The 21,496-nt window shown below is 46.2% G+C and overlaps 1 protein-coding gene and 1 long non-coding RNA gene across 3 annotated transcripts; both read right to left on the reverse strand.

The window, feature by feature from the left end:
* Positions 1-8,787: 8,787 nt before the first annotated feature.
* LOC115458044 lies at positions 8,788-16,860 on the reverse strand. Of its 2 annotated transcripts, XR_003940024.1 has the most exons (6): positions 14,718-14,891; positions 10,566-10,656; positions 10,036-10,101; positions 9,751-9,853; positions 9,614-9,667; positions 8,788-9,012 (listed from the first exon to the last, which is right to left on the reverse strand). It is a non-coding gene; the product is annotated as an uncharacterized LOC115458044 (long non-coding RNA). The 2 variants fall into 2 exon arrangements; XR_003940025.1 differs by lacking the exons at positions 10,566-10,656; positions 14,718-14,891 and adding an exon at positions 16,619-16,860.
* A 1,938-nt stretch (positions 16,861-18,798) lies between these two features.
* LOC115457472 (alpha-2-macroglobulin-like protein 1) lies at positions 18,799-21,160 on the reverse strand. The gene is made up of 3 exons (XM_030186889.1): positions 21,104-21,160; positions 19,214-19,384; positions 18,799-19,021 (listed from the first exon to the last, which is right to left on the reverse strand). Exons 1-3 carry the CDS (start codon positions 21,158-21,160, stop codon positions 18,893-18,895), a joined length of 357 nt encoding a protein of 118 aa, XP_030042749.1. The 3' UTR covers positions 18,799-18,892.
* Between the last annotated feature and the right edge of the window lie 336 nt (positions 21,161-21,496).

Here is a 21,496-nt window from a genome sequence, read left to right on the forward strand (position 1 = left end):
GTTGTAAAAGTAGCAGTTTTAGATTAAGGAATAGGATAGACCCACAGCAAAAGAAAAATTCAATTTAAAGAAAAACCTTCTAGCCCAAAGTTGTAAAAGTAGCAGTTTTAGATTAAGGAATAGGATAGACCCACAGCAAAAGAAAAATTCAATAAGTTTTAGATAGTCAGTTATAGAAGAAAAGTTTTAGGACTCTAACAGCCTCAGTCCCTCACAGTTTAGTAAGGAAAGTTTTAGAACACAGGCAGACTGCTACTAAACCAAACCAGCTCCAAGAATCCCACAGGTTCTAGTTAAGCTCTCACCTTAGCACCTGGATATACACTAAATCACCCTTCCTGTTATGCAAATGGCTCACTTCACTGGGTAGAGAAAACCACAGCCCCAGAGAGCACCCCCCAAACACTTTCAACACAAATAGGAAACCCACCAGCACAGCAATGCAATACAATTTGAAAAAACCTAGCCCAAAGTTGTAAAGTAGCTTTAGATTAAGGAATAGGATAGACCCACAGCAAGAGAAAAACTCACAGTTTTAGATATATACAACAGTTAATAGAAGAAAGTTTTAGGACTAACAGCATCAGTCCCTCAAACAGATTAGTAAGAAAACCTTTAGAACACAGGCAGACTTACTAAACCAAACCAGCTCTAAGAATACCACAGGTTCAAGGTAAGTGAAGCTCTGTCACTTACCACCCCGACCCCAGAGAGCACCCCCCCAAACACCTTTTCAGCACAAATAGGAAATCACCAGCACAGCAATTCAATACAATTTAAAGAAAAACCAGCAATTTTAGATTAAGGAATAGAATAGACCCACAGCAAAACAAGTTTTTTTTAGATGAGATACTCAACACTTAAAGAAAAGTTTAACAGCCTCAGTCCAGTAAGAAAACCTTTAGAGCACAGGCAGACTGCTACTAAACCAAACCAGCTCTAAGAATCCTACAGGTTCAAGATAAGTGAAGCTCTGTCACTTACCACCTAGATATACACTAATCACCCAAACACTTTAGCACAAATAGGAAATCACCAGCACAGCAATACAATTTAAAAGAAAAACTTTCTAGCCCAAAGTTGTAAAAGTAGCAGTTTTAGATTAAGGAATAGGATAGACCCACAGCAAAAGAAAAAACCTCAAAGTTTTAGCTATATATACTCAGTTAATAGAAGAAAGTTTTAGGACTAAGCCTCAGTCCCTCAAACAGTTTTAGAACACAGGCAGACTGCTACTAAACCAAACCAGCTGTAAGAATCCCACAGGTTCAAGATAAGTGACAGAGCTTCACTTACCACCTGGATATACACTAATCACCCTTCCTCCTCTGTTATGCAAATGGCTCACTTCACTGGGTAGAGAAAAGCACAGTCCCAGAGAGAACCCCCCAAACACTTCAACACAAATAGGAAACCACCAGCACAGCAATTCAATACAATTTAAAGAAAAACCTAGCCCAAAGTTGTAAAACTAGCAATTTTAGATTAGGGAATAGGATAGACCCCACAGCAAAAGAAAAATTTCTCAAAACAAGTTTTAGATATAAACAGTTAATAGAAGAAAAGTTTTAGGACTAACAGCCTAAGTCCCTCAAACAGTTTAGTAAGAAAACCTTTAGAGCACAGGCAGACTTACTAAACCAAACCAGCTCTAAGAATCCCACAGGTTCAAGTTAAGTTCTCACCTGGATATACACTAATCACCCACCAAACACTTTAGCACAAATAGGAAACCCACCAGCTCAGCAATGCAATACAATTTAAAAGAAAAGCTTTCTAGCCCAAAGTTGTAAAGTAGCAATTTTAGATTAAGGAATAGGATAGACCCACAGCACAAGAAACTCAAAAAGTGTTAGATATATACAACAGTTAATAGAAGAAAGTTTTAGGACTAACAGCCTTAGTCCAGTAAGAAAAGTTTTAGAACACAGGCAAACTGCTACTAAACCAAACCAGCTCTAAGAATCCCACAGGTTCAAGTGAAGCTCTGTCACTTACCACCTAGATATACATTAATCACCCCTACACCAGAGAGCACACACCAAACACTTTAGCACAAATAGGAAATCACCAGCACAGCAATCCATTTTAAAGAAAAACTTTCTAGCCCAAAGTTGTAAAAGTAGCAATTTTAGAATAAGATAGACCCACAGCAAAAGTGGGTTTTTTCTCTCAAGTTTTAGAGTCCTAAAACTTTTCTATGAGTATATATCTTAACAGCCTCAGTCCCTCAAACAGTTTAGTAAGAAAAGTTTTAGAACACAGGCAGACTGCTACTAAACCAAACCAGCTCTAAGAATCCCACAGGTTCAATGTAAGTGAAGCTGTCACCACCTAGATATACACTAATCACCCAAACACTTTAGCACAAATAGGAAATCACCAGCACAGCAATTCAATACAATTTAAAGAAAAACCTAGCCCCCCAAAGTTGTAAAACTAGCAATTTTAGATTAAGGAATAAGATAGAGTCAAACTTTTCTTCTATAACTGTTTGAGTATCATCTTAAAAAAAAAAAAAAAAAAAAAAAAAAACTTGCTTTGCTGTGGGTCTAAGCCTCAGTCCAGTAAGAAAACCTTTAGAGCACAGGCAGACTGCTACTAAACCAAACCAGCTCTAAGAATCCCACAGGTTCAAGGTAAGTGAAGCTTTGTCACTTACCACCTAGATATACACTAATCACCCACCAAACACTAGCACAGCAATACAATTTAAAGAAAAACTTTCTAGCCCAAAGTTGTAAAAGTAGCAGTTTTAGATTAAGGAATAGGATAGACCCACAGCAAAAGAAAAAAACCTCAAAGTTTTAGCTATATATACTCAGTTAATAGAAGAAAGTTTTAGGACTAAGCCTCAGTCCCTCAAACAGTGTAGTAAGGAAAGTTTTAGAACACAGGCAGACTATTACTAAACCAAAACAGCTGTAAGAATCCCACAGGTTCTAGTTAAGCTCTCACCTTACCACCTGGATAGACACTAATCACCCTTCCTCCTCTGTTATGCAAATGAAATGGCTCACTTCACTGGGTAGAGAAAACCACAGCCCAATAGAGCACTCCCCCCCCCCCCCCCCCCAAAAAAAAAAACAAAACACTTTCAGCACAAATAATAGGAAATCACCAGCACAGCAATTCTATACAATTTAAAGAAAAACCAGCAATTTTAGATTAGGGAATAGGATAGACCCACAGCAAAAGAACAGTGGGGTTTTTCTCTGTTTTAGATAAGATATACTTACAGAAAAGTTTAAGGACTCATCTAAACCTTTGAGAAAAAAAAACAGTTTTGCTGTGGGTCTATCCTACTCCTTAATCTAGGTGTTTGGGGGGGGGGGGGTGCTCAGTGTATATCCAGGTGATAAGGTGAGAGCTTACCTTAAACCTGTGGGATTCTTAGAACTGGTTTGGTTTAGTAGCAGTTTGCCTGTGTTCTAAAACTTTTTTACTAAACTGTTTGAGGGACTGAGGCTGTTAGGCAGACTGCTACTATACCAAGCCAGCTCTAAGAACCCCATAGGTTAAAGGTAAGTGAAACTGTATCACTTACCACCTGGATATACACTAATCACCCCTGCCCCAGAGAGCACCCCCCAAACACCTTTTCAACACAAAGAATGGGAAATCACCAGCACTTTTCCTGGGACTATAATTCAGATTCTCCAGTCTTCACCAATATGCAAATTCAATTTATTAGTACCTGGATTCAGTCTTGTGGGAACAGCTTCTTTCCAGTTATTCACTCACTGAGCCCATTTACTTTGGGGGACCGGGGTCTCAATGTAAAACAGCCACCACCCCTGGATAGGACTTTCTTCACTCTCTTAACTTTACAGTCATATCCTCCACCCCATGGCTGTTAGTTCATTTTAAACAATTCACAAGTTCATCAACAACATAGCTTGGTAATTACCTTCCTAGCTTTTGGAGTCTCCTTCTCTCTCGCTTCCATCTTCCTGGTACTCCTCCAGCTGGCTTTCCAGGCTCCTATCTCTCTTGGCTTAGAGGGTGCTTTTTATAGGGTGGCCAATAATCCACCCCCACCTCTTTAGGCCTCGCCCCCTACTTCCAGAAAGATCCAGACCCAGAACTCTCTCCAACTTTCCATCTCCTATTCTGAGAGTTCCCCCTAGTGGCCACTTCAGGGAAGGACAGGTCCTAAACCATGAGCACCCCCTAGCTGTCCCCTCTGGTCATTACACTGGTGTATCCCCTTTTGCTCCCGCTAGCGACCAGATCAGGGCATTTACCAGATCTCTTGTAGGAGAGCGCCCCCTGGTGGTCACCTCAGGGTAGGGCAGTCACTGTGTTTATCATATACCCCCACCCTTATGATATTGCTGGTCTGCCTAATTTCTTCGCCCACTTTCCTAGCCCGTGGGTACACTTCCTTCTTCACTATGGGTTTCTGGCGCGCTTTCCTAAGGCCTCGTTTCCTTAGCATATTAGGGGAACTTCTAGTCCTACCCTTCCCTTTTGGTATAAGATTACCACCTTTGGTACAGGTCTCTCCCCAGCCTCTGGGTGATCCGGTATCCCCCTGGCACCCTCTCTGAGCCGGTGTCCCCTGCCTAGGGGTTCTGCCCTCACCCGCCTCTAACGCGCGGTGTCTGGGCTCTAGGATCAACCCTTTCTTCTGAGACCTGAGCCTTTTTCTCCCTTGGGCAGCCCCTTCACTTCCCTGCTTGCCCTTCTGGGGTTTCTCACACTCGTTAAACTTTACACCACCCCTCCGTGTGGTTTTAACAGGGCCCTTCTGACTCTCCCTATCGTGACCCTTACTCATGGACAGGAGTTTACTTAATTTAACTCCTCCTGGGTCCTTCTTTTCCTCAAGCTTTTTCTGGAGGTCTACAATGCAGGCTTGGGCTTCCTGAAGCTCTTTCAGTCTTCTCTGCCCATCCTGGAAGAAGACATCTACCGCTAGGGTCAACACCCTGCACTTCTCCTCCAGGGCCTCCTTGCCTCTTTCTGCCCTTTCTATGGTTTCCTTAGCCCGCTGTTTCTCTACAGTCCCCTCAGCTGTCACCTGAGCTTGCTTCTGTTGCAACTCCTCTGAGTTTCCAACTTCAGCTTACTCTGGGTCAGGTATCCAACCCTTTGCTGGGCTGCCTGCATCTCCACAAATCACCCCTCAATCCTTTGGGTGTATACATTGTGCAGGTTTTCTATCTGGATCACCTTCTCCTCATTAAGCTCCCTCAGGCCCCTGGCCTCAGCTTGGGTCTGCTACAATGCCAGTTAACTCTGCCACAGCTTTATCATACCTCTGCTGTACTTCCCTCCGCTGGATCTTCTGTTCTTCTTGCCACTTGTTTGTGAGGTCATTTCTTGCTCATGTGTGGACTGCAGCTTTGCTAGTTGGGTCTCATTTAAGGCTTGGGTCTCTTCCAGGGTTTACCCTTCTTACCAGGACTTTCACTATCCTGCAACTGGGGTTTTCCTTCCTTGTCCAGGCACCCAGCCTCCCCCTCTTGGCACTTTTCAGGTTTGTGGCCTCCCCTCTCCCTGGGACATTGGGTGCTTTCCCTACAGAGGGTTCCTCCTGACCCTCTTCCCTACAGACACCTCTTTCCCCTTGGGTTCCCGGCCTAACCGTATAGTCCGCCCCTGAGGAATGGGTCACCTCCCGACTCCTGTGGCCTTTGGCCTTCCTCTTGCCTGCCATGTCACCTAACCCCCACCAAATGACTGTAGGATTCCCTATCTCCTCCCGGTCTCCCAGTTCATCCTCTGAACTGCATACTACCAGACACCACTCTCCAACATGGCCCATTTCCCCACGTTGATAACATAGTGGCTCAATTTTTTCTCTTCTCCTCGGGGTCCTGTCTTCCCCAGACCCCCCTTCAGGCTTAAACATTGTCCCAACAGTCTCCAAACAAAGTCCCCCTCCAAGTCCCAGAACCGGGATCGTGGTGTCCATCTCTGCCGTGTCCACTCCTCCCGCCGGTGACTTGGGCTCCGGCTCCTCGGGCCTCCGGACCTCTCTCTCCGGTCTGAACCGTCTCCGCCTTCCCATGGCTCCGACGTCCTCCTCGACCGTCTGTTGGGATGCAGCCTGTAACACAAAAGAATCCAAGTGCGGACTGCCTGTTTCCCTGGTCCTACACTTGCGCTACCAGAAATCACACAGGGGATCTGATTAAAGGGGAAAGGTGTGACAGCTTGTGAACTAAATTTGTTAGGGGGTTGGGTGGATGACAACAATAAGAAATGGAGATAAAGATATTTGAAGGAAATTTTGGGCATACCAGAATCGAATATACCACCATTCACCAGAGTATTTTATTTACCACAAAAATTACCTGAACAACAAAGAGAACAAGAAAATGTGGATATCTCTGCCTTCCTGAAGACATCGAAATAAACTATTTTTGGGTCTACGCATCTCTTTGATTCCAGATTTGGCGAGAGAGACTCAAAAAAGAAGGAAGCAATTTCTCATAATAAAGACAGCAGTATTACAGGCAGGGGGTGACTTTTTTTAAGGTACCCCTGCAAATGCATAATTAGATTTCGTAATGCTAAATATATATTTCGGGAGCCTTCTCAATTATCATCATATCTAGCGTCCAAGGAAAGCTCAAATAAAGAAGTTCCAGTTCTGTCGTAAACGACAAAGAATCATATAATTATTTCCTTTTTCTCCTCAAGTTTTTAATTCTTGGATCTCCTTAAATTGAGGACTTGAGTAACATTCCTGATTATGTATAATAATATTCCTTTATGTTAATCTCTATGGAATGTTACTTTCTATTCAAGTGTTAATCCTTGAAAATTATTTTGTAAACTGTAAATAAATAAAAAAGAAACGGAGGGAAAAGTCATGAGCTACAAACAGGCTAGAGTAATAATTTGGACCAGCCACACTTCCAACTAAACTAGGCATTGCCTAGGGTGGCAAAATTTAACTGCATTCAATTTCAATGTGAAATTGTACAGCTTTCTTTGTTGTTACCATCTGCATTTTTGTGCTGAGTGGAATGAGATATTTATCTTTAAACATGACGAACTTGCAAAGTTTTTAGCATGACCACCCCGTGATTCTCACACATTCAAAAATGTTTGCACCTGCTGCACCCCTGCCCTCTCTTCCTGCACCTGCCCCAAATACAAGCAGAGTCAGCACTGTGCACACACTGTAAGTAAGGCCCACACTGAGGCACAGACATGTCCTGCCCCCTCCAAGGCTGATTCCCTTGGGGGGGGGGGGACATGAAATGGGGCTAAGCTTACAGGACCTATGCAGCATTCATGGGGCCAGCATGGGACAAGGTAAGGGGATTGACAATGGTCCAGAAGCAGAGAGGGAAAGGGGGAGATGCTGGATGCAAGGTGGGGGTAGGGAAAGGCAAAAGGGATGCTGGACGATTGGATAAGGGGAGGGTTAGAAGGGATGAGAAATGCTGGCAACCTGGGGGGCAGAGTAGAGAAGGAAAGGGAAGATCCTGGCCATGAGGGGGGTGGGGTGGGGAGTAAAGGAGAAAGAAGGAGAGATACTGGCAACCTCAGGAGGCATTGGAAGGGGAAATGCTGAACTAAGGGAAGGGGTTCAACTGAAGGTTTGCTTAGGGCATCCTATCCCCGTGGCAGTAATCTGCAGAATTACATAAGGGCTTGTTTGAGCTGTTTCAGATCTTTCTACAGGGCGTCCCTAGCCTCAATTCTGTGTCAGCTACTCATGCCCCCCTTTCCTAAACCACAAAACACAGCGCTACATCCATAACAAGTGCAGGAACTCTTCTCTACTGTGGGGAGATGGGCAGGCAGTGAACTGGTCACCCCGACACTCTTTCCACCATCCATCACACCTCGAAAGGAACCAGTGACAGCAGATTGTTAGAAACAGTACCCAAATGCCTCAGTATTTACCCTCACCTTGATCCCGGTCAGGGTGACATTGAAGCAGGTGTGAAAGCTGCAAGGGACCCACTTCCTTAAAAGGACAGTAAGCAGGAGCCCAGAGGACACCTCAGAGCAGGACTGCCGTCTGTACCTCCACCAGAAACAGTATATAACACAAAGTCTTTACCAGAATTATTCTGAGCAGTCTCTCTAACAGAAGCAACAGAGCTCAACTCTGTAATGAAGTAGTTTTGCATGATCTCCCTCCTTGGGGAAAGGAGCCCCCGTGAAAAAGCATGACCCAGTGAACCCTGAGGAGTGTCAGGTCCTACCTAGTTTTAGCAGAATTGACAGTGCTGTAAAAGAGGTTAAGTCTTTATGTCCTTACCCGGAGGGAACATCATGGCTCCCTGAGGTCCCTCTCTTCTCCCACCCCTGGTTTTATGGCGTGTACGCTGGGTTATCCTTTCCCCACTCCACCAATCACTTCGGCAGTACATCCCACACTCCTTCCCTGCCCCCTCCTTTCCCAGTAGCCCTAGGTGTCAGCCTCGGACCCTATGTGCCATTTCTATGGTAAAGGGCGTCTTGCTCAGCTGCACCTGGGGAAGGGTGGGGGATCCAGTCAGCAGGTCATTAAGTCTGTAAAGAACACCGGGATATGTGTCATAGGAAAGCAGCTCCTGTAGTTCAGAGCTTTAGGTATGAAATAGGAATATACCTTCCTCCCCTCCTGCTATCAGCTCAGAAAGATTTGCCAGTGATTCACACCTATATCTCACACGCAAAGTACATGTTTTATTTTATTAAACCTTTGGTAGTCAGAAAATTCAAGATGCTTTAGGAAGCAGTGGAGAACCCTCTTATGCACAGTAATGTCCAGAAAGAGCATTACAGAGTCCGATATGAGAGGTTGGGGGGGGGGGGGGGGAGGGGGGGCAGGAGAGAGGATTGGCTGATAATTGACACGTCCAGATCTTGGCTGGGTACTGCAGAGCTCCATCCACCATTCAGGAGTCAGGAAACCAAGCTTCAAGTCAGTTTAGTATCACATAGTGGGAAAACTGCAAGACAAGCTCAGCAATGGGGAGGTAGATGTTCGTTCCACCATATCATCCAAAAGCAACAGTAAGGCTATCCAGAGGGCAGGTTCTGACCGTCCTTATCCTAAAAAAGAAGGAAAAAAATCCATGAATAAACTTTACGTCAGCAATTACTGGATGGTCTTGAAAGGAAGCTCTGGAACGAGGGGGCATAGGACAAAGGTGACAGGGGAGAGACTCAGAAGTAACCTGAGGAAATACCTCTTCACAGAAAGGTTGGTGAATTTATGGAACGGCCTCCCGGTGGAGGTCATGGAAGCAAAAACAGTATTTGAATTCAAGAGAGCTTGGGACAAGTACATAAGATTTCTGGCAGGGGAGAGGAGGCTTGAAAAATTGCATGGACACTAAGGGTGCCGTGAACCAAAAAGTTTGGGTCTTTATCTGCTGCCATTTTTTCTGCATTTCCATCTTCTCTATCCCCCCACCCCAACATCAGTAATTTCTGTATCTCTGGTTGTTGCACCTGCTTTTCCCCTCCTGCCCCTCTCTCCCCCTCAGCAGTTTCTGTATCTCTGGTTATTGCCCCTGTTTTTCCCTTCGTGCCCAACTCCCCACCCCCCAGCACCCCGGCTGAGCAGCTCCTGTATCTCTGGTTACTGCCCCTGTTTTCTCTTCCCATCCCTCTCTTGGATTCAGACTTGGTTGGGGGCAAGAATTCCTACCTCCGATGCAGGTGGTTCAGCAACTGGCAATGTATTCCACCTCTGCAAATTCATCTGTAAGAGAGAGAAGAGACATTTCTGCTCAGCCACAGAATCTGGAATAGATCGGAGCCCCCTGCAGTGCTAATGTCACATACCTGGCTTATAGTAATCATACACTCGGACTGTGGCCGGCTTTACGTTCCCGATGTCATAGTCCCAGCTGAGGCTCAGTGTGTATTTTTGAGACTCCTTTTTCACCTGCACAACAGACAGATTGACAGAGGAACACGGCAGGTTTAGTTCCACGAGTGAGGTGCCACGTTAGGAGGTGTGTGAGCGCCAAGGCCCAGAAAAACAAGAGCAAGACATATCAGGCGAAAGAGGTGGTGGTCCTGGGTGAAATGGAAGAGGAGAATGATAAGGTGACACTGGGTTCTCACCTCATCCAGGTAATGTTAATCAGCTCCTTTGTGGTATCTACAACGTTTCACAAACGGTTGCTTCAGCTGTGGAGAGAACAAAAACAGAAAGTGTAGTTACTTACCTATAACATAGGTTCTCCGTGGACAGCAGGATAAATTAGCCACATATAAGTGACGTCATCTGATAGTTCCGTCCAACGGGAGCCATCGGATGATGTCACTTATATATGGCTGACACATCCTGCTTGTCCTAGGAGAAGCCATCTGTACCCCCCCACCATACGCCAGTGCTACAGGCCACGAAGCATTACCACCACCCCCACGAAACAGAAAGGATCCACCAATGCTCAAAAACTCTCCCTGGATGGCATCTCAAACATCCGTTGCAAATGTTCTCCCCGAGGTTCTGCCAGAGGTGCGAATTTAGTGCTGAGCAAAACCTAACTCTGGAACAGCAAGAGGAGGCCTCAAATCCAGCACCAAGCGGAGATTAAATCCTACAGGAGTACAAAAAGTCTTAACCAGGACAGAACAGGGACATTCCTCACCATCGCCTCTGTGCTGATCTGAGAGCTGTATCCGGACAACACCCTGATTTCCAAGATAGCCATGTTGGATTTGCTGTGACTCCCGATGTACCTTGGGGGTGGGGCGTGAGAGGAGAATTAAGAGGTAGAACTACAAATAAGCATCCCAGTGTCCTCTCTGCCTGCCTCTTCATACACTGTGTGTCTCCTTCTCCCTTGCACTGTCTCACCATGTGACTGTTTTTTTTTAAAGTTTTCTCTCTCCCTCCCAACATTCCTGCTGCTGCCAGTGAGTGTCCTACACTCTCATACCTTATGGTCAACCCCAGCGAGTGTCCTAGACTCTCATACCTTACGGTCACCCCAGCGAGTGTCCTAGACTCTCATACCTTACGGTCACCCCAGTGAGTGTCCCAGACTCTCATGCCTTACGGTCACCCCAGTGAGTGTCCTAGACTCTCATACCTTACGGTCACCCCAGTGAGTGTCCTAGACTCTCATGCCTTACAGTCACACCAGTGAGTGTCCTAGACTCTCATGCCTTATGGTCACCCCAGTGAGTGTCCTAGACTCTCATACCTTATGGTCACCCCAGTGAGTGTCCTAGACTCTCATACCTTACGGTCACACCAGTGAGTGTCCTAGACTCTCATACCTTACGGTCACCCCAGTGAGTGTCCTAGACTCTCATGCCTTACGGTCACCCCAGTGAGTGTCCTAGACTCTCATACCTTACGGTCACCTGAGTGAGTGTCCTACATTCTCATGCCTTACGGTCACCCCAGTGAGTGTCCTAGACTCTCATGCCTTACGGTCACCCCAGTGAGTGTCCTAGACTCTCATGCCTTATGGTCACCTTAGTGAGTGTCCTACACTCTCATGCCTTACGGTCACCTGAGTGAGTGTCCTACACTCTCATGCCTTACGGTCAACCCCAGTGAGTGTCCTAGACTCTCATACCTTACGGTCACCCCAGTGAGTGTCCTAGACTCTCATACCTTACGGTCACCTGAGTGAGTGTCCTAGACTCTCATACTTTACGGTCACCCCAGTGAGTGTCCTAGACTCTCATGCCTTATGGTCACCCCAGCGAGTGTCCTAGACTCTCATACCTTACGGTCAACCCCAGTGAGTGTCCTACACTCTCATGCCTTACGGTCACCCCAGCGAGTGTCCTAGACTCTCATAATTTACGGTCACCCCAGCGAGTGTCCTAGACTCTCATGCCTTACGGTCACCCCAGTGAGTGTCCTAGACTCTCATGCCTTACGGTCACCCCAGTGAGTGTCCTAGACTCTCATGCCTTATGGTCACCCCAGCGAGTGTCCTAGACTCTCATACCTTACGGTCACCCCAGTGAGTGTCCTACACTCTCATGCCTTACGGTCACCCCAGTGAGTGTCCTAGACTCTCATACCTTATGGTCACCCCAGTGAGTGTCCTAGACTCTCATACCTTACGGTCACCCCAGCGAGTGTCCTAGACTCTCATACTTTACGGTCACCCCAGTGAGTGTCCTAGACTCTCATGCCTTATGGTCACCCCAGCGAGTGTCCTAGACTCTCATACTTTACGGTCACCCCAGTGAGTGTCCTAGACTCTCATGCCTTACGGTCAACCCCAGTGAGTGTCCTAGACTCTCATACCTTACGGTCAACCCCAGTGAGTGTCCTAGACTCTCATGCCTTATGGTCACCCCAGCGAGTGTCCTAGACTCTCATACTTTACGGTCACCCCAGTGAGTGTCCTAGACTCTCATACCTTACGGTCACCCCAGTGAGTGTCCTAGACTCTCATGCCTTACAGTCACACCAGTGAGTGTCCTAGACTCTCATGCCTTATGGTCACCCCAGTGAGTGTCCTAGACTCTCATACCTTATGGTCACCCCAGTGAGTGTCCTAGACTCTCATACCTTACGGTCACACCAGTGAGTGTCCTAGACTCTCATACCTTACGGTCACCCCAGTGAGTGTCCTAGACTCTCATGCCTTACGGTCACCCCAGTGAGTGTCCTAGACTCTCATACCTTACGGTCACCTGAGTGAGTGTCCTACATTCTCATGCCTTACGGTCACCCCAGTGAGTGTCCTAGACTCTCATGCCTTACGGTCACCCCAGTGAGTGTCCTAGACTCTCATGCCTTATGGTCACCCCAGCGAGTGTCCTAGACTCTCATACTTTACGGTCACCCCAGTGAGTGTCCTAGACTCTCATGCCTTACGGTCAACCCCAGTGAGTGTCCTAGACTCTCATACCTTACGGTCAACCCCAGTGAGTGTCCTAGACTCTCATGCCTTATGGTCACCCCAGCGAGTGTCCTAGACTCTCATACTTTACGGTCACCCCAGTGAGTGTCCTAGACTCTCATGCCTTACGGTCAACCCCAGTGAGTGTCCTAGACTCTCATACCTTACGGTCAACCCCAGTGAGTGTCCTAGACTCTCATGCCTTATGGTCACCCCAGCGAGTGTCCTAGACTCTCATACTTTACGGTCACCCCAGTGAGTGTCCTAGACTCTCATGCCTTATGGTCACCCCAGTGAGTGTCCTAGACTCTCATACCTTACGGTCACCCCAGTGAGTGTCCTAGACTCTCATGCCTTACGGTCACCCCAGTGAGTGTCCTAGACTCTCATGCCTTACGGTCACCCCAGTGAGTGTCCTAGACTCTCATGCCTTATGGTCACCCCAGCGAGTGTCCTAGACTCTCATACTTTACGGTCACCCCAGTGAGTGTCCTAGACTCTCATGCCTTACGGTCAACCCCAGTGAGTGTCCTAGACTCTCATGCCTTATGGTCACCCCAGCGAGTGTCCTAGACTCTCATACTTTACGGTCACCCCAGTGAGTGTCCTAGACTCTCATGCCTTACGGTCACCCCAGTGAGTGTCCTAGACTCTCATGCCTTATGGTCACCCCAGCGAGTGTCCTAGACTCTCATACTTTACGGTCACCCCAGTGAGTGTCCTAGACTCTCATGCCTTACGGTCAACCCCAGTGAGTGTCCTAGACTCTCATACCTTACGGTCAACCCCAGTGAGTGTCCTAGACTCTCATGCCTTATGGTCACCCCAGCGAGTGTCCTAGACTCTCATACTTTACGGTCACCCCAGTGAGTGTCCTAGACTCTCATGCCTTATGGTCACCCCAGTGAGTGTCCTAGACTCTCATACCTTACGGTCACCCCAGTGAGTGTCCTAGACTCTCATGCCTTACGGTCACCCCAGTGAGTGTCCTAGACTCTCATGCCTTATGGTCACCCCAGCGAGTGTCCTAGACTCTCATGCTTTACGGTCACCCCAGTGAGTGTCCTAGACTCTCATGCCTTATGGTCACCCCAGTGAGTGTCCTAGACTCTCATACCTTACGGTCACCCCAGTGAGTGTCCTAGACTCTCATGCCTTACGGTCACCCCAGTGAGTGTCCTAGACTCTCATGCCTTATGGTCACCCCAGCGAGTGTCCTAGACTCTCATACTTTACGGTCACCCCAGTGAGTGTCCTAGACTCTCATGCCTTACGGTCACACCAGTGAGTGTCTAGGAAAAGAACAATTTTAAAAGTATATGTTCTTTTCCTAGATGGAGGTTTAGAGCCGATGTCTGGGGAATTAATCTAATCGATGGGTCTATGTATTTGCAGGGGAAGGTCCTTGAGACAGCCCAGGTTTGGGCGAAACGTGCATGTCGGACATTTGTCCCCCTGGGTCCGACAGTAGAGCAAGAGGCAATGAGATAAGCTAGGTGTGGAAGAACCAATGAAGATTTAGATGTTATATATATCACAATTGAAGCTGTAGTGATTAACATCACTGAGGTTCTGGGGAAACCAGCGAGAGATGGTTTGAAGATACTTAGATATAAGCTACAAAGATACATGACTCTGGAAGATTTTGAATTAGTATGATAAGAAGTTATATGTGTATATACAATTACTGGATTTCAGAAATTTATGATCTATAGTGGTTAGAGATCCAGTTTCAAAAATATAAATTTGCCGGATTATTTAGCTGGTTTAGATTATGTCATCTTTCCTGTCTTTAACTGAGTTCCTTTCTTGTTTGAGTGTTTTCAGATTGTACACTGCCTAGGAATGCATTATCACTTACGGGCAGTATAAAAAGTTTAATAAAACAAACAAACATCCATGAAAACAAGTCATCTCGACACCCACCTTGAAGAGACTGTAGACATCCGAAGCCACAGTATATTGTGGAAACCAGATAGATCATTTCTGACGGCTTGATGGGAATGGGTCTGGGTAGCGGCCAAGGATTCCAGCATGAGTTATAATCCCGCTCTTCCACCTGATAGGGCGTATCCGCCCCCGTACGAGAAGCCAAAGAGATCATAGACCTGAGGGACACAAACACAGTGAGAAAAGACAAGGAATGAGTGGGAACTCATCTTCCCGTCTCCACCTCTCCCTCCTCCAGTCTCCTCATCTCTCAGCTTTGTCCTGCTTTCCACACAGAGACACAAAGGGTCATTTTATAACTGGTCACCTAGATGGATGCCTGTGCATCTTTACAACACAGCAGCACAAATCCTGCAGAAATCACTCCTAAAACGAAAACGCAGATTATGCAGGTGTAAATTATTTATTCTGTATTCTGTAATCTATACATGTAAACTTCAAATGTGTCCAAAGAAAATTAGTATGTGCTTGTACATGATGGGTAATTTACACACACCAAAATTACCCTCACAACCAGCTCTGCATACCCAGTGGGGCAGATTCAGGATTTCAGTCACAAACTTCCCACCTAAACCAACCTCTCCCCTTCCCCCACTCTCTATTTCTGTCGACAACACGCTCGTTCTTCCTGTCTCATCTGCTCGTAACCTTGGGGTCATCTTCGACTCCTCCCTCCCCTTCCCTGCACATATTCAACAGATTGCTAAAACCTGTCGTTTCTTCCTCTATAATATCGCCAAAAATCGCCCTCTCCTTTCTGAGCACGCTACCAGAACCCTCATCCACACTCTCATCACCTCTCGCTTGGACTACTGCAACTTGCTTCTCACCGGTCTTCCACTCAGCCATCTCTTTCCTCTTCAATCTGTTCAAAATGCTGCTGCACGATTAATATTTCGCCAAAGTCGCTATGCCCATATCAGCCCTCTCCTGAAATCACTTCACTGGCTCCCTATCCGCTTCCGTATACAATTCAAGCTCCTCTTATTGACCTATAAGTGCATTCACTCTGCTGCCCCTCACTACCTCTCCACCCTCATCTCTCCCTACACTCCTTCCCAGGAACTCCGTTCGCTAGGCAAATCTCTCCTAATTGCACCCTTCTCCTCCATCGCTAACTCCAGACTCCGTTCCTTTTATCTCGCCGCACCTTATGCCTGGAATAGACTTCCTGAGCCATTACGTTCAAGCTCCATCCCTGGCCGCCTTCAAATCCGGGCTAAAGGCCTACCTGTTTGATGCTGCTTTTAATTCCTAACCTTATCTTGTCTTCCTCTCTTCAATAGTCCCTTTTTCCCTGTGTGTCCTATCTGCCTCCTGTCCTTCCCTTATCTCTTCTTTGCCCTGTCTGTCTGTCCTGATTTAGATTGTAAGCTCTTTTGAGCAGGGACTGTCTTTTCTTCATGTTCAATTGTGAAGCGCTGCGTATGACTGGTAGCGCTACAGAAATGATTTGTAGTAGTAAACTCTCTCCATCATCCACTGTCACTCGCTGTCTCTACATCTGGGAGGGTTACACTGTAACGGCATTTCTACAACTGGGGCGCCTGGATGCCCAGAGTCCATTATAGAATAATGAGGTAACCTGGTATCTGTGCACTTATCTAGCCATATGCCTGTCGTACAGGAGCCACGTAAATTCAGCGGGGTGGCCGTAAATTTCATGCATACAAACCCCTTCCATTTACACGCTATGTAAGTAACGCACACCAATACACAATACCCCTAGGAGCCCCCACTGGTGCCCTCGCATGATAAATGCTAGCATTCTGTACATTTACACATACAAGGGGCGGGTATATGCGGGTGCCTAGTTCATGGACTTGCTCTTTCAGTGTGCCTCCAGAGCTCCCTCTAGCGGAAGGGCACATACTCACAGTCTGGTTGGAGAGCTCGCTCTCAGGTTTCAGAAGCAGCACGCTCTGATCCACAGCGACCCTGGGGCTGCACTCAGCTGCAGGCCAGTTCTCGATCCCGGCAGGTCTTCCGTCACTGAGAACCCGATGGTCACCTGAGAGGCACAGGAGGTAAGCAGATGACAGGGAGCCACAGATCCGCAGCAAGCTGGGACGCCCGCTGTTTTTTTTTTGGGGGGGGGGGAGCAAACATCCCACAGGATTTTCTGGAAAGGTTTGGCTGTTGCACCAGTTTTAATGTGGAAACTAGACCCCCACCCCCATCCCCCAGGACAAGATGCAGCTACTTTTAACACCGCACAGATAAAGGGAAAGGGGAAAGGGAAATGGAACTTGATATACCACCTTTCTGTGGTATTTTGCAACTACATTCAAAGCAGTTTACATATTATATACAGGTACTTATTTGTACCTGGGGCAATAGAGGGTTAAGTGACTTGCCCACAGTCACAAGGAGCTGCAGTGGGAATAGAACCCACTTCCCCAGGATCAAAGTCCGCTGCACTAACCATTAGGCTACTCCTCCACTCCTAAAGGCTAACTTGCAAGCTTTTTGCGCTTTGTCCAAATTTGTATCCAAACTGGGAACGGACCAATGATCCTGTAGTGCATCAGTCTCCAGTTCTCACCTGGTTTTTGAAGCACATTGACACCTGAAACTCAGCCCTATCGGCGGTGACCCCACCTTGGGGAACTATTGTATACACCAGGAGACTAGCGACTGGAGCCAGGTCAGAGGTGAAGGTCACGGAGATGGTGAACGAGCTCGTAAGTGCTGAAAGAGGGTAAAGAACAGGAGGAGGCGTGACAATGTATCGCCGGCCCGAAGGACAGTATTCAACCTGCTTTCCCCCTCAACCCCCATTTTCTGGCTCTCTGTCCCACTTCTCCATAATCTTTCTAATGTTTTCCGTGTCTTTTTCTTACATCTTCTCTACTGTTTCTCCATTGACTTCTCTTCCACCATGTTCTGACTTTTTTTTTTTAATATCTTCTATACATCCAATAAAACACATTAGCCCCAAACTTCAACCTTATAAATCTTCCTTGGCAGCGGGATCTATCATATTCAACCTTATTCACAAGCTCTCCTCCATTCAAAATAAGAAGCCCCACTTTTCTGAAGCTTATCCACCACCCCACTCTTTAGATCTGTCATCTTGCTGAAAATATAAATATTCCAAAGCTTTATAGGGAAGACGGACAAAGTCAATGAGGCTGGATTCATCCCAACCCTGGTGATCTTGCACCTTACAAGAAGTCTGTTCAGTGCCTTATCCACCTTGATAACTGCTTAGTGTTTGTTTTAAATGATTTGCAGTATATCAAAGTAAATATGAATTATGAACTTTAAGTGGATCTCATTCATAAAGCAAAATGTTGCTTCCAGAATATTTGTAAAGTAGAACATTCCCGCAAAATATGTAGCATCATGCCTTCCCGTCCACACCCTCTCCTGCAACTCTTTGGAACTGATCGATCCATTTTACGCAACGTTGTTGAAAAAGCACTTCCTCCCTCCCTCCCTCCCTTCCTCCCTCAGTCTTCTGGCATTAGAGAGGTGACTCAATTCCTGTGTGCCCCCCTTTACTGGAGGTTTGACTTACAGCCAACAGTACAGATAGTCTTCTGTCACCTTTCCCCATGGCCTAAAGAAGGAAAAAAAGGAGACACGTGTGAATAACAACCTACGATAATAGCATTAGTACAAGACATTTTAAAAAATAGTGAACCAATGGGACATACTACGATAATAGCATTAGTACAAGACATTTTAAAAAATAGTGAACCAGTGGGACATACTAGGAAAACGTTCACTTCATCACAAAATATCACGATTCTCTTCTTTCTTGCTAGCTAGTTAGCTATTGCACTGATATACCACTTTTTCCCAAAATCCTTGAGCCCAAAGAAAACAATGAAAGAAGATAAAAAGGTTTCAAGGTACAGACAAGCCTTTTAAGATATAAAATGTCTTCAAATTTCAGCGAAATATAAGAATGAGACAGCCACATTCCTTTGCAACCAGCCCCAGCAGAGAACTAGCCCTGAAATCCCCACGTCCCTCATGATGTGCCTTAGCAGAAAGACTTCTAGGTCACCTATAATTCTTTACAATGTTCCCCATCCCCATCCTGGTACTCACAGAGTAATAAATGGTCAACTGCTTGGCTTGTCCTAGGTCACTCCTATCAAGAGTGTAGTCAACCTGGATGTCCTGCTTCTGCCCACAGGCTAAGGTCCCTGAATGTGTAGGAAGCTCTTGGCGCTGGAGTATAAGGGTTGCACTGTGTAGTAGGCATGTTGGTAATACGCAGTAACCTTCCCCTCTTGGTAGACAGGGTCTTTAAGAACAAGCTTGCCCTGAAAACATTGAATAGAAGGTGTGCGAGACAAACACATGGTAAGCACACTGAAAATAGATACTCGCTGTCCTACAAAGATCAAGGAAGATAGCCTGAGCATCATTACAAGTCATAACTGAATTAGGGTGGTCCAAAGGCATCAAAGCTCCAGACCTTTACATCGCCACAAGGAACACACCCAAAACCTCACCTGAAGGTTTACGGAATTAGTCCAGTCTGAGGTGTCCAGATTGAAGGTTACCATTCCCTGGCTGTCTGTTAAAAAACATTTCTCAGTTTGGCTGACTTGCCCATCAATTTGAACAGCAAGATAAACTTTCTGGTTCATCAACACACCACCATCAGAACCCTGAGCTTTCATCTAAGGGGAGAAAAAAAGCATTAAAGCCAAGAAGATCCATCCTCCGGAGTACTTCACCATCATTCACATATCCTGACTGACTGTACATTTCAGAAAAGGTTATGGCTGCCCTGATATTCAATGATAAGGAATTTATCACACCCCCGGCGGACTGGCTGTATGCTTCAGATATATACTTATATAGGTCATGGCTGTACCAAAGTAATGCCACACTGGGAAAAGACCAAGGGTCCATCGAGGCCAGCATCCTGTCCACGACAGCGGCCAATCCAGGCCAAGGGCACCTGGCGAGCTTCCCAAATGTACAAACATTCTATACATGTTATTCCTGGAATTGTGGATTTTTGCCAAGTCCATTTAGTAGTGGTTTATGGACTTGTCCTTTAGGAAATCGTCTAAACCCTTTTTAAACTCTGCCAAGCTAACTGCCTTCACCACGTTCTCCGGCAACGAATTCCAGAGTTTAATTACGCGTTGGGTGAAGAAAACATTTCTCCGATTTGTTTTAAGTTTACTACATTGTAGTTTCATCGCATGGCCCCTAGTCCTAGTATTTTTGGAAAGCGTGAACAGACGCTTCACATCCACCTGTTCCACTCCACTCTTTATTTTATACACCTCTGTCATATCTCCCCTCAGCTGTCTCTTCTCCAAACTGAAAAGCCCTAGCCTCCTTATTCTTCATAGGGAAGTCGTCCCATCCCCGCTATCATTTCAGTCGCCCTTCGCTGCACCTTTTCCAATTCTACTATATCTTTCTTGAGATGCGGCGACCAGAATTGAACACAATACTCAAGGTGCGGTCGCACCATGGAGTGATACAACGGCATTATAACATCCTCACACCTGTTTTCCATGCCTTTCCTAATAATACCCAACATTCTATTCGCTTTCCGAGCCGCAGCAGCACACTGAGCAGAAGGTTTCAGTGTATTATCGACGACGACGACACCCAGATCCCTTTCTTGGTCCGTAACTCCTAACGTGGAACCTTGCATGACATAGCTATAATTTGGGGGGGGTTTTCCCACATACATCACCTTGCACTTGCTCACATTAAACGTCATCTGCCATTTAGCCGCTCAGTCTCATAAGGTCCTTCTGTAATTTTTCACAATCCTCTCGTGAGTTAACTTGACTTTGAATAACTTTGTGTCACCAGCAAATTCAATTACCTCGCTGGTTACTCCCATCTCTAAATCATTTATAAATATATTAAGAAGCAGCGGTCCTAGCACAGACCCTTGAGGAACCCCCTAGCTACCCTTCTCCATTGTGAATACTGCCCATTTAATCCCACTCTCTGTTTCCTATCCTTCAGCCAATTTTTAATCCACAATAGGACATTTCCTCCTATCCCATGACCCTCCAATTTCCTCTGTAGCCTTTCATGAGGTACCTTGTCAAACGCCGTTTGAAAACCCAGATACACATGTTCGTTTACTCCTTCAAAGAATTGAAGTAAATTGGTCAGGCAAGATTTCCCCACACAAAAGCCGTGCTGACTCGGTCTCAGTAATCCATGTCCTTGGATGCGCTCTGTAATTTTGTTTTTAATAATAGCTTCTACCATTTTCCCCGGCACTGACGTCAGACTCACCGGTCTATAATTTCCTGGATCTCCCCTGGAACCTTTTTTGAAAATTGGCGTTCAACAAGAAGGCATTTATGACACTTTAATAACCTCATTGGAAGTGGAAATCTCTTTCAAAGCCTCACCTGTCCTGTGTAGGCAACTCCTGCATGATACGCCTTGTCCATGTTCGCAAACGTCATGGTGTCAGCAGTGAAGGAGCATGAAAACGTGCTGCTGGCTTTTGAGACCGCACCTTTACAAAAAGATGAAGCGTCATCAATGAATGTGGACCCTAGGCTCTCTCTACCAGTCCCCTCCCTATCCAAGGCTCTGATACTACTACTACTACTATTAAACATTTCTACAGCGCTACTAGACTTACGCAGCGCTGTACAAATCAACATGAAAAGACAGTCCCTGCTCAACAGAGCTTACAATCTAAATTGGACAGACGAACAGACAGCTAGGGGTGGGGAAATTGCAGTGGTAGGGGTGATGTGAGAGTGTTGAGTAAGAGAGTCATGGTTAGGAGTCGA

The sequence above is a fragment of the Microcaecilia unicolor genome, chromosome 14 (assembly GCF_901765095.1).
Source record: "Microcaecilia unicolor chromosome 14, aMicUni1.1, whole genome shotgun sequence".
NCBI classification, from domain to species: Eukaryota; Metazoa; Chordata; class Amphibia; order Gymnophiona; family Siphonopidae; genus Microcaecilia; species Microcaecilia unicolor.

Bases quoted from the DNA above. Each gene is read 5' to 3' on its own strand.
- LOC115457472 (XM_030186889.1), bottom strand. From the start codon at position 21,160: ATGACGTTTGCGAACATGGACAAGGCGTATCATGCAGGAGTTGCCTAC. The intron at 19,385-21,103 runs GTGAGGCTTTGA...TTCTCCCCTTAG, and splicing joins GAGTTGCCTACACAGGACAG to ATGAAAGCTCAGGGTTCTGA. The intron at 19,022-19,213 runs GTGAGGTTTTGG...CAATGTTTTCAG, and splicing joins CTAATTCCGTAAACCTTCAG to GGCAAGCTTGTTCTTAAAGA.